This window comes from Caloenas nicobarica, chromosome 3 (genome assembly GCF_036013445.1).
Source record: "Caloenas nicobarica isolate bCalNic1 chromosome 3, bCalNic1.hap1, whole genome shotgun sequence".
NCBI classification, from domain to species: Eukaryota; Metazoa; Chordata; class Aves; order Columbiformes; family Columbidae; genus Caloenas; species Caloenas nicobarica.
This window is the reverse complement of record NC_088247.1, coordinates 83,426,924-83,440,368: the sequence shown is the minus strand read 5'-3', so window position 1 is coordinate 83,440,368 and position 13,445 is coordinate 83,426,924. Positions and strand designations below refer to the sequence as shown.

At 38.0% G+C, this 13,445-nt stretch overlaps 1 protein-coding gene across 2 annotated transcripts in view; it reads left to right on the top strand.

The window, feature by feature from the left end:
- ADSS2 (adenylosuccinate synthase 2) overlaps positions 1-9,951 on the top strand; it is a 37,657-nt gene extending 27,706 nt beyond the window's left edge. Inside the window, exons 5-9 of one of the 2 annotated variants that reach the window (XM_065630868.1) lie at positions 223-377; positions 803-927; positions 1,972-2,069; positions 6,802-6,951; positions 7,717-9,951. In XM_065630868.1, the coding sequence (XP_065486940.1) occupies positions 223-377; positions 803-927; positions 1,972-2,069; positions 6,802-6,951; positions 7,717-7,769 (581 nt within the window). In that variant the 3' untranslated portion in view covers positions 7,770-9,951. The remainder of the gene's footprint in view (positions 1-222; positions 378-802; positions 928-1,971; positions 2,070-6,801; positions 6,952-7,716) is intronic. The other variant, XM_065630867.1, reaches the window with a different exon arrangement.
- Positions 9,952-13,445: the final 3,494 nt, after the last annotated feature.

Here is a 13,445-nt window from a genome sequence, read left to right as displayed (position 1 = left end):
CTTTTTTCAATAAAGAAGGAAGGATCAGACAATGTACATACAAAGCTAAGAGCTCATTAAATATGTTCTTGACTGCAAAATACATTTGTAGTGTGTTTTGGTTTTTAGTATTGTAAAACCTAGGTAAGTGCAATGCAAGTGCTATTCCTCACCAGATTAGATCTTGTTTTTTGCAATGGTTTAAAACCAGTGTTTTAATTTTTTTTTTTTTTTTTTTAATAGGCACATATCCTTTTGTGACTTCATCAAACTGCACAGTTGGAGGCGTGTGTACAGGCCTGGGCATGCCACCGCAGAATGTCGGGGAAGTGTATGGAGTTGTGAAAGCATATACAACGAGAGTCGGAATCGGTGCCTTTCCTACAGAACAAAATAATGTGAGTATTATCAGCCCTGGATGTGACATGTAACTCGGTGGAATAACTTGGTGTGTCTGTCTTACATTAAATCAGGGTTAGTGATTAAATGCAAGCAGGTGGTGGTGTGTTTGGGTATTTTATTCTTCTGATTTTAGACTGAGTTTACAAGACCGCCAAGTCTGATTGTCAGTTTCTCAGACCTTCCTATGGGATAGAAGGCTAGAGCAGGAACAGATTTTGAGAGATTTGCTCAAATAGTGTTCTCTTGAATTAGAAATAGCATTTTGTTTTTCTGTTTTCATCCCAGTGGACAACTTTGTGAAAAATTGGGGGAAGAACTTTTAAGGTAGTTTACAGTATTGTAAAATGTTGTTAAGTATAGACCTGCATCATGTATTGCATTTTTTTTTAAAGGCTTATGTAATAGTATTACTCTTTGCTAGGAAATTGGAGAATTGCTGCAAATGAGAGGTAAAGAATTCGGTGTTACCACTGGTAGAAAGAGAAGATGTGGCTGGCTGGACCTTGTGTTACTCCGATATGCCTACATGATTAATGGATTCACTGCGTGAGTTATTTTGACAGCCTTGCTGGCAACTTGACATAAAATCATGAAATGCTACAGATTACTGTAAATTGTACATATACTAGTTAGTAACATTCAGACTGTTATAATTCATTTGTTGATCGTTTTGATATTTCAATAAATTAACTAATTTTTCCTAGTATTAAATGTTTTTATATTTGACATTTTCATATTTGTAAATTATTCTTTGCTTGTAACATGTTATTTCTCATTTAAAATTATTCAAAAAGCACTTACTTATCTTAGTACTTGGTGCTTCAAGCTACCCCAACCTCTGCCATCCCAGCAAACACAAACCAAATCAGATGCATTACAAGGGCCTTAAAACCTGATACAGTTTTTGGAGTTTTGTTTTGTTAGTTTGTTTTCAAAATAAGAGAGATGGGAACCCATCCATATCTTCAGCAATATGTGTAAACATAGAAAATTTGAATATGACTTTGGAATTTTAATTAAAATGAAAAACAGGTGTCTGAAACAAAACCGATATAAAATTTCTAGTAGATCAAACTGTGTAAATACATGCGTTACTTCTGTTTTCCTGTTTTTCTTGACCTTTGTTTTTTACTTAAAATACCTGCAGCCAGGTATTTACAGACCCAGTGTCTGATTATTTTGCTGCCTTCACTGTTGAACAGGAACATTTGGCTGAGGGCAGGAACAGCCAGCAACAGGCATCGTGCTATGAAACCATCTCAAAGGAATGGTCATAAAGTATCTTGACAGCACCCTGATCAATTAAAATTCTGACACTTAAAGCCATAAACCAGACACCTTAATTAGATAACGCGTATTCTTTGAGTTTTGCCATTTTCTTATAGTACTAGATCTAAGGATGCACCAAAAAGGCTGTTTGTCTTTTTAAGTAACACCAGATAAATAGATTAGTGCCATACAAACTGTTTTTCTAAGGAAAGACAATTAATTGCAATGTGCAGGAATCATTTTTTTCTTTTGGTATTTTTACAGTGTGATGAGAGTTGAGAGTTGTTGAACTTGTTTAATCAGAGTAATGTTTCTTTATAGATTGGCACTTACCAAATTGGACATCTTGGATGTATTTCCAGAAATCAAAGTTGGTGTTGCATACAAACTAGATGGTGAAATCATACCTCATTTTCCTGGTAAGACTGCTTGTTTGACAATTTCAGATTTTGGTGAAATGTAACCTGATACTTAAATATTTGCATTTGACTTTTACGTGTAAAATTTGTGACAGGAATGTGTTACTTAAGCATTAAGCCATCGATGTCTTCCCAGATGTATGAGATACTCTGTACCACACCTATACCCGCACCCTAAAGACACTTGTACCAAATACTGTCATTTGTCTGCTAGAAAGAAGCAAAGTGCTATATAAAGCTGCTTAAATGTAAATAGTGTTACTGCTCTATCCCTTTCCTGTAATACAGCCTGTGTTACCTTCAAGCTAAATTGGAAGCTCGCTTCGCACACTAAACCCAGTGTCTTATTCCCACTACTGTATTCGTCCCCTCTTCTAGCAGAACGAGTCTTCATTTAAGCATACGGTGAACCACATGAGAGAACTGATCCAGTTGAAAAGCCAGGTTTTTCTCTCCCTGTGTTATTTTTCTAACAGTTCAGTTCCCTTTAATGGTTCACAGAGCAGCCAAAAACCTGTCACACCTATGCAATGGAAAAGGGATGGAGGAGGAAGTGAGCAATTAGTTTAGGTGAAAGCAAGACTATTTTTAATGCAGGACCAACATACGTCAGCTTAGCATGATAGAAACTATAGCTCCTAAGGAAGACCGTGGTAATTTTAGTGATAATTTTTACATGAAAAATCTATCTGCTTGTTAAAATATTCAAATATCACAAAAGATTGTTTTCATGGATAATGCATCTTTTTGAGTTTGCTATAGCAGAGATACTCCAGAAAAAGGAAGGACATTAACCAGTACGGAAGACCGGGCTTTCTCATGTAGGCATAGGTGCCTCTTTCCATTCTAATTGCTACCTCAGGGTTTGAGGCTGGTCACAGGTTACAATTTTTCATATACTATCAGTGGAGATTTTTTTTGTGGGTGAGGAGATCAGCTGTAATAATCAGATACAACTCACAGCAGGATTTATGTAGTCTAAAGATGTAATTATGCATAAAGGAATAAGTGATGATCTGCCAGTAGTCCTGGAAGGTAGCACATACCTGTTAGGGAAATTCGTAAGGAATTAACAAAAAATCTTCTGTTTCTCTGTGTGCTTCGGGGAGTTCTCTAATTCATCTGCCTTCCATTATCTTCAAACAAAAGTGCCAGTTACAATCTGAATGCATACGGAATGACATGGCATGCATTTTTTTTCAGGAAATTTAGTACTCATCTTGCACAAAAACAGACCATGCTTTTGTCTTTTTGAGACTCAGATATTCCCTGATTGACATCCTTATCAAAATATTAAGGAAATTTGTGTGTACTTTAGATGACCTTTGAACATAATGGAGATTGCACATTTGAATTGAGAACTACTCAGTAGATGCTTCATCTGTAGCCCTGTCATCTCACCTGGGGGCTGTTTAGACTGTCTTGTGCTCAAGCCAGGAGGACCTTCTCTGGCAGTCCATCAGTAAAGATGACAAAAACAGGTGGCCATGCTTTCCAGTACTAAGACTTCAATGATTACTTTTTTTTTCCCCTCTCATTCATTGTGTCTCTTAGGTGGGACCAGAATCTTGTTACAACTCTTGAGGGCAGACTTTGCTCCCTGTATATTGCCCAGGTACAGGTAGCTGACCTTTAGTCATAGCAGCACAACATGGTTCACCTGCCTAACTATATCTTTCTTTACTGTATGAAAAATTAAAAATTCTAGTAGAAATTTAGTAGAAACTGTTGTCTTTGCTGTTGACATGCTGTCTTCCTTAAGTGTCAGGAAGGAGTTTGAGCTGAACTTCTGGTAAGCTGGAAGATGCTGTCTCTCACAGTGCCTCTGTGTTCCACACCTCTCTCTTTGCTATACTCCTCAACATTTGGCAGCATTTTCAGCACATATGCTGCAGGTTACTTATTACCCTTGATCCTGGCATAAAAAACAGAAGGTAACTTTATTCCCACTTTGTGTTTTGCAGACCATTAGATTGTTTCTGATGTCTACATCTCTGCCTGATGTGCACTTGTATACTTTATTTTTTTTGAACCTTGCCACTTGGACATTTTTAATTTAGTTTAGAAGACATCTAGTCTGGGAATCTCTCACTGGCAGGGTATTTCCTTCTCTCTCCCCTCCTTACCCTCCCACTCTCTTGGAGATGATAGTGATTTACCCTTCTTGTGAAATGACTGTCTCTAAATTAGAAGCACACATAGTGCCCACCATCTCAGGAAAAACATGCCATATTTCATATATTGTTCCTTTTTCCAGCTGGATCAGAGAATCATACAAGTCTCACTTAGTTTTTTTAGTTTAGATTTCTGTGGGCATTTTGTAATCTCCTGTTAAGAGAGAACTGAAAATGTCTTGTAAATGTATATATGACTTCAGGTGGTATGATTGAGGCTGTAGGTTTTTTGCTATGGAGCTGGCCAGGATCTCAATTTCTGTTCAGTCCTAGGAGTTTATAGAAGGATTGAACTCCCTGCTAGCTCTGAGCTGATCAGTGTGAAAGCCGTGGTCTAGTCCTGCTAGTGCCTCCTGTCCGAGTTCAGGTGCCAGGTGATCTTGGCACAGACAGACACAACCTCTAGCTCAGCAGACTTTGAAAATACAGATCTTTAGGAAATTGGGGGATTTTTTTCAGAGAAGCTTTATTTCATGCTTGCCTTTTTTCTTTTTTTTCTTGTGCTCTCTCACTCGGCATGAGGTGTAGTTAAAGAGCTAGGACACTGTGTTAGGTGCACCTTGGGCTGACCTGTATGACTGGTTTTGTGTTCAGGTTCTGAAAGTTGCTGGAAGATCTTTCTCTTACAGTGGTGCCAAGATCCCAAATTTCAGCTATTCCTTTTGAGTTGGAAGTAACGTCACATTATTCCCTCTCCAAATTATAGTACCAGACTAAAGGATATTATTATATCTGTTCTCTCCATTATCTAGTTCAGCTGTTAATGAGGAATATTCCAGAAAGCCTAAAAGGTAAATCCCCTAAGGGAAGAGCTGAGAGAAACCTAGATGGTGACTACATCTGTTACTACTCTGAGCTCAGTTTATGGCTTATCTTTACCGCACGTCATCTTTTATCACACCTGCTGGACCAAAATGTATCCCTTTTCTTCCTCTCTTTTGGAGAAGTGAGGAACTAATAGAGAGTAATGGAAGACTGTAGACAAGATTAGACCATTCAATTCTAAGTGTTTTTAGCTTTCTCCCAGCTCGCCTCATCAGAGAGGCGTCAAAGTAAAAATGCCTGTGGACCTCCAAGGTTCGGTGTGCAGTCACTTTCCATCTTCAGAAAGAGGGAGGTTAGTGTCTTATTCTAGACCATCTGCAATGCCCGGAGATTAGTTTGTGGTTTTGCACTTTGAATATAACTATTCTGCTTTACAGATCACCTGGGCAGCAGGCAACGCCTCAGCTGTTAACTGCTGATGATGTTAAAGAAAGTGCTTATCCTCAGCCTCCCAACATCCTTAATGTGCTTGTCTGTACTGATTACAACAAGTATTGAGTCAGAACCATTTGCCTTAACCTGTGAACACCTCAGTCAAAAAATTGTGCATTTTTTCACTGTTGTAGGCTTTGAAGTCAGTAGAGCATAGTCCCCTTTCACCCTTTCTCAAAATGCCTAGTTCATAAAGGCTGTCCTTACAACATTGCTACTTTTGAGCTCTTACCTGCACTGGGACAAATTATTCAGTATGCTGAGCCTGAGTTTGTTGGCTACACGTGTGCTGGAGGGGATTAGCTGTGGGTTTGTATTTGTACACTGTGCCTCTTACACCTAAAACCCTTTCCCAGGCTGACTAGCGGTGTTTGCAGGAGTGACTTGGTTTGAGACATAGACCCTACGTAATGTTCATTACAGTGTGCCCTATTGTCTTCAGGAGGGCAATAGTGCCTGACACCTCCATTTTTTTTTTTATCAATGTATTTTAACCATTTTCAGGCTTAAGGCTTTTGTTTCACTGCCCAGTGTCATTCCAAGACTAATGTTCAGATAGTTAGTGGAATGATTCAATTCCAGAACAATGTGCTTAGCATCTTTTCCAGTACTTGAAAGCATCACAGGATTCAGAGTTAATGGACAATATTGTAGCAGGTTACTAAATGAAGGACAAAATGGAATATGCTCATTGCTCCTATTCTGAGAAGTAATTGGAACAGTTACTGTTCATGCATCACATGGAACTCCACACTGATTGACAAATTCGTTGAGTTTTGGGGCAAAGGGTCTGTGGGCATCGGAAGTCTATTATGTATAAACTACATCTTACGACTGTTTAGCAAATTGTACACTCCTATGCCATTTCAAAATATGTTTTAACTGCCTGATCCTTACAAGCTGGTGCCTGATTTTACTTTCACATCACCAAGTTTCCTCGTGAAGGGGGAGTTGGATCTTAGTATTTGTTCAGAAAAAAAAATCAACATTTTTGAGAATTAATTTTCCTCAAAAGTTTTTTTCTGAACTGGAAAGATTGTGATTTAACCAAAATATTTGCATGTGACTGTGAGTACTAGAATTCCTAAAGTTTAAGTCTTGATAGTTACCGGATTTTTTTTTCCCCTCTGCTTATATTAACAGAGAAGGACACTTCAGCACCCTCAGTGCTGGTATTATATTATGAGTAAACAAACCTCCTTGTATAAGAAAAGAATAAAAAGCTTTACAGTTACGTGTTTAGTGGTAGAGAATATATAATCTTTGCAGACATAATATTTTTGTTCCTGTTTGTTTCTCAGCCAACCAGGAAGTCTTAAATAAAGTAGAGGTTCAGTATGAGACACTCCCAGGATGGGATACGGACATATCCAATGCAAGGACGTTTGATGAGCTGCCTGTAAATGCACAAAATTATGTTCGCTTTATAGAAATGGAGTTGGGTGTTCCTGGTAAGTAAACCAGATTTTGTTGTTGTTTTGGTTTTTTTCCCCCCTCCTCTATGAAACCTATCTTGTACTTTGCCTTAATAAACATTCAAAATACTTAAAGCTAGTTTGTAGCTGTGCTTGTTCTGATGTATGTGGTGATACTTGTAATTATTGTTTTACTTCTTTTTATATATCTGGTTAGCTGTTGAACTGAAAGTTTTCAAAAGTTTTAATAGGCATTCTTTCTTTGGCTTATACTATAGTTCTTCAACTGAGATTTTGATAACTTTCTTAAGTGTTCTTCAGATTGTTTATATAAATAATAGGAGTTTAGTTCTGCTGCCATTACAAAGTCAGTGAGACTACTTGTGTATTAAATATCTGTGATGGTAGGAGGTCCTAAACTAACAAATTTCTCTTATGCTCCTTAGTAAAGGTAATCCTGTGGTTCCCTCCAAAGCTAGGAATTAGGAGATGATGAAAATCTTTATTTTTCTGACGGTTTCTTTTTGTCTTTTTTCCTACGATCTGGAAAACTGCTTGATTTATTTGTGGGAGCTTCAAGACTGTTCCTGCTTTTCTAAGTTACCAGTGCACTTTTACTTTGAGAACAGCAGACATAGTTACAATTTCTTAATGTGCTAATAGTATACGCTGTATTTTTCTTCAGACTCTGATACTTAAGATCTTAAGCGCTTAGGACAAGATACAAACCTATCTTCTTAGCATACAATCTGATCTTGCTTTGTGTTACTTATAATAAAAGTTTGCTTTTCTCTCCTGCAGTTAAATGGATTGGAGTAGGGAAATCCAGGGAATCAATGATCCAGCTGTTTTAAAGATTTCAGATGCATGGAAGAAAGCACACTCCTCAAAAGACTGCTCATTCTTAAATGCATTAGTAGCCCGCAAAGCAAAGATGTTGGAAAGATAGATTTTTGCATGGAAAGAAATGCTAGAGTTGATACCCCCAAATCAATCGCTACTCCTGAAAGAGACTTTAACATGAACCTGTATCAGTTCTTGTTCAACTGCAATTTCCAGGACACTTGTTGTTGTTGTTCAAGGTGCCATCAGATTTTTTTTTTCTTTACCTAATATTTACTTCATAATGTAATTCCTGTTTGAGAATCTAAGGTAGCATAACTTTCATGACTGTTTGTCTTTGTTGTCCTCTCTCTGCTTTTGGCGGTGTTACTTCCCTGAAATTTTAGACAGTAAAAATAATGCAGTTTTGCACAGATAGTTTTACATCCTCATTATTTGTATTCCTAAAGCTGTTGTATTCTTAATGCCTGCTCTTGTGAGTGATTAAAGAGGGGGATTCTGATTTTATAATGCTATAAATGCTGTCTAAATTATTATGTGATCTGTTTTTTAAAAAAAGATGTGATGCCAAGTTGTTAAGAATGTCCAGGTTTTTTTAGCTACGTAACACAGAAAACTTACTCTTTGTAACTCACAGAGGACACTCAAGTGTTTACCAGGAAGTGTGCCCAGAAAGTTAGAAGACTGATATTGTAAAAAGTTCATTTGCAATTATTAAAGAACCATTCTGATTTTGAGTTAAATGTTTTATAATGTTACTCTTTTTTTTCCTGGTGTTTTAAAAACCCTGCACCTCTCTACTTTCAAGGCATATATCTCAAACTGTTTCCCTAATTAGATGAGGTTATATTTGGTGAGAAGTCTAACATTTTGGTGCCCTTTTAAATTCCTTTCTACATAGCAAATAGAAGATCTTTCTCCGGAGAACTGGCAAAGCACAGACGCTTTTGTAATTATAAATTGAAGATGCTTTAGAACTAACATTTAAAGTATTCAATGTATTTGCTTTAGATGTAGGGAAAATATCAAGTAGTCACCTCATGACATCTAGTGTGTTTTGGCTTATTAGTGTTGGGAAATGTTATAGAATTATTTTAATTTAAAACCATTATTATATATATTCCAAAGAGTCTGATTTCTTATGGCAACAACCCAGTAATTACATATTCCCCTTACAGATTTTTTGAGAATGATTTGTTTTTACATACTATGCTGCGATATTCATGTGCTTCCTTTTCACTTCAAATAAAACTTTAATTTGTTTCCTAAAAGCAAGTTTGTGTCAGGGTGGGGGCAGTAGTTTTAGATTTACTTTAGTAGATTTCAGCTATACACATGAATATAAGAAACTTTTAATGCAAAATAAAAGATATGAGGCCTTCAAGATTGTCTTAGGTAACCAGATATTACCTGAAATTGAATAGATTTGATGGATTGATGCTGCTGTTGAGGTGTTCAGCACAATGTATATGTTCTCAATCGATATAAAGTAAAATTGCTTATACAGGGAGGAACAGGAGGGCTGAAGAATAAAACTACTTTATATTTAAGGAACTTTTTCTATTGAGTTGTTTGCATGTGACAGAGCCAGTTAGTCGGGTGTTTTACTTGTGTAATATGTGGAAAGAGGAGGGTACCAGGGAATGCTGGAAGATTGGCAAATACATGGAGAGACCTTTGTATCAGCATTGTATGTAAAGATCATTCTCCTCAGCATTAAAAACCAAACAACTCAGTTTCTTCTGGACGGGATGAGCGTCTAGTTTTGCTGTCAGCCTCGCAGTCCAGGAGAGAACCCCACCATCCCTCCCTAGCTAAAGGACATCTTGAATTAAAAATCTCTTCCTAATGCCCTGATGAAGAGAAAGAGGGATGTAACTGTGAAACATAAATGCCAATATTCATTTAGAAGGAAAAAACCCAATATTACTATTTTCTAGGCAATGAAGGGACTTGACTTTGCAGTGTGAACAATAGGTAATAATTACTGAGTGTTCTTGGCTCCTGGTACCTGTAAGAGGCATCAAGGGGACTTGTGCTGTCAGTGAAACGACCAAGCAAGGACTGGGGGCCTAGCTGGTTCAACGAGTGAGTAAAAAAAGAAATGAGAGCCTGCTTTCCTTCTGTAGTGAGTGAATAAATGAGGGCTCACGACATAGTTGTGTGTCACTTCTGCCAAGGAGAGACCTTCAAGTTCAAGGCCACTTTCAATTCTTCTACTGTTATAACTCTGCTGTACAAACTGCTCTCGTTTTTCAGTTGAGGAATTTATATTCCCAGATGCAGCAGGATTTCTAAGCAATATAGCTGTAGCCTAAAATGGTAGAAAGTATTTGTGCCGTTAAAGAAACAAAACAGAATTGTTGTGGATGCAAGAGCGATTTACTTAGGTTCTTTTGCTTTAAGTTCAACTGAGATTTTTCTTTGATTCTCCACTCAAGTTCAGGCCTGGAAAGTTGAAAGCATCCTGCAACCAGTACATGTCCAGTTAATACATGGTTCAGGATCTGTTGGTGTATATTTACTCTCGTGACCTGGAACGAAGAATTTTTCTCTTTAAATTTCAGGGAGTTAAACTTGGCATCTGTAAAGCTTATTATGTTGCCTCTGAATGCTAGTTTCACATAAGCTTTGCTAGAGTGAATTCTTGGACTGCTGCACAGGCATTTTCCTGGTGTCAAAGAATGGCTATAGAATGGTTGTATTCTGCCGAATTCTCCCCTCCCCCAATGCCACTTATTCGTGTGTATGAGGAAATAGACTGGGATGTGTTGTCACCAACCTGAGTGTGTGGAAACAAATGTTAAAAGTTACGGAGAACATTTCAAGTGCTGTATGCTCTGCTCTTGAAACCATGCTATGTTCAACGGTGGAAGCAAGAAGGAAGAAGAGAAGGACAGCCTCATACTCTGCCACCAGCCATGTGTTTAGCAGGGGCCAAGTGACATGCCTTTGAAGGCACTTGTAGTATTTTCAGTAGCCGAAATTCAGTGTTCTGTATTTTTTCCCCGTTCATTAGTCAAGAGCCCTTTGGCCTCAAATGAATTGCCATACTCAGTGGTTGCCACAGGCTAGTGGTAAGCTGTAATGAAAGGAAAAACCTTTGTACTTCCATGACAAGTGTGTATTTCTCAGGCCCTTCCTATATACTCCCTCTGTGCAGCCTCTTCAGTTGCTAGCATGTAAAGGGAGAGGATGGTGGCACAGGATAGTAGCTGAAATTGATTCTTCTCTGAGTGTCCCTTCCTGCTAATGGCATGTTTTCAGGAGGCACAGATACCTGTTAGACCTGACAAGGCTGATGACAGACAAGGTATTTTGATCTTGTGCCATTCTTGCTGCCACTGAAATATTTACGAGTTTGATTCTCTGAGGCTTGTGCTGTGCTGCAGCATTTAATAGCCCTTAGGTCCCCATGGTTTGGTGAGCCTCCTTTATGAACTAATAGGAGGGGAAGGGAAGGATACTTCTGCTGCTCAGCCTTTCCATTTGTATTCCATGTGTAATTGGGTTTTGGCATGTAGCTAATGGACAAAACCTTCAGATAAAGTGGCAGACAGATAATGTTGATGTAATGCATGACAGCTGCTTTCGTCTATCATCATCCTGGAAATCCACTTTCTAATAGAAGATTAGAGTTTCCTTTTGCTGTCACAGCCAGCGCCCTTAATGAAACGTAATCAAAGGTCTGGCTGGTTTAGAAAAAGTAAAAGGCAAAGTAGCTGGGAATGAATATGAGGGACAACTCAATCTGGTGAGTTTTCTCCTGCCCATACTGCTCCTAGTCTCTGACACTGTGACACTAATAAACCTGGTGGTATAGATATCATGCACACTTCTTTTGGTGTGTGACAGCTTTACCTGCTTAAGGCAGACTGGTGTGTGTACATACATACATGCAGATAATGCATTATTTGTAGAGACTTAAAATTTTACACCATTCTTTTGTTGTGCTGAGTGTTACAATGCATTTGACATGTCATCTTTAAAATACCTTGCAATAAATACACATTCAAGTTATCTTCCATTCAACTTTAAACAGATAATGTTGACTTAAATCCTAATGTTCTTCACTGCCACTTTAGAGCTATTAAATCCAGTGTATCGAAACAATGTATATTCTTGCACTATGTTAGTTTTTTTCAGTTTTTTGCATATTTCCGGGTACTTACTCTTTAGCTCTTTTGACACACACTACTGGCATTATTTACAGTGTGTCTGAGTGATTATTTTTAGATAACAATCTGCACAAGGACAAACAGTTTGCCTTGTTCTTGTTCATTGGTTGCCTTCCGCATCTTGCTGAGGGAACTGGGATACCTGAGTGTTGGTAGTGGAGAGAGGGTATGGCTTTGGGAGACAGGTGGCAGCTTTTTTTTTTTTTAAAAAAAAGTGAGAAGACTATGGACCTTTTTCTCTGTGCAATTTAGGACTAGCTTGTTTACAGCAGAGCAAACATCCCTAGTTCATGTTTGATGCCCCTCTCGACAGCAAAATGGCCATGGATTACTTACTTGTGTTCAGGTATGGCAGGTCAAATGCTGCTTTGTATGAAGTTTGATTGTACCAATTGCAGGTGGTCTTTGTCATTATTTTTTGGAAATGCACATATGTTCTGAGAGCTGAATTGTCAAAGTCAGGCTGGAATGGAGTTTCAGCTTCGTAGTTTACTGGAGCTGGTTCCAGTTTACTGAAAGGTCTAGGCAAAAAGCATAAATCATTCTATAATCTCTTGCTGACATATGGTATGTAAATACCATGATCCCACCCAAAGGCTAGCCAGCATTATAAATGTACTTTCTAATCTCCTGCTGAAATGAGCACTCAGTATAATGCAGCTGTAATCTAATAGATACTAACAGCCTGAGAATGTACAGTAAGGCCTTAATAATTCAGTATTGTTCGATTGGCTCCATCTGACTTGTAATTAGCACGATAAGGGTTATGCCTCTTGCAGTCGAGCAACTAACTGCATTAGTTTAATATTACTAGAATTTTAAAGCTTTGACTTCCCAACAGAAATAGCCTATGACATTTTAATTTAAAAAAAAAAAAAACAAACCCCAACATATTTTGAAGTTGATGTGCCATAACACAAATTTTCATAGGGAAAAAAAAAAACCAGCATTTTTTTTACAATTTCCATTCTAGATTCTCATGTACATGATAAATTAAGGTCATGCAGCACTCCTGGTATGGCCAAAAACTTTTGGATGTAGTTTTGGTTTACTCTGCCTGGATTCTCTTACTGTTCCTCTTTTAGGCTGAAGTCATAAACACTCATTAGAAGCTGTGACAACATTGCCCATAATAGGCACAAAAGGGAAAAGCTTATTCCCTAAGCTGTATGGGTTTACTTTGACGCCCAAGCTTACCCTGGAGCTCCTCTGGATGTGTACGTCTTGTGGACTCGTGCTACTTGCCCAGGATACAAACCAGAGACATCCTTTCCAAGGCGAACAACTGAACTGATGAAGCGAACAAACAGAAGATACTGAAGGTACAAGCAAGAGACTAGAGAGCAGGGATCCCACCCACGCTGTGGAAAAGCAATTTTTTTTTAATATATATGACAGTTATGGAAAATACATATTTTTGTTCCAGTACAAGTAAATAAGGGAATGACACTGATAACACGGCAAAATGTTGCATTTTTTTTCTCCTCCCAAATACCTTTCTGAAATGAT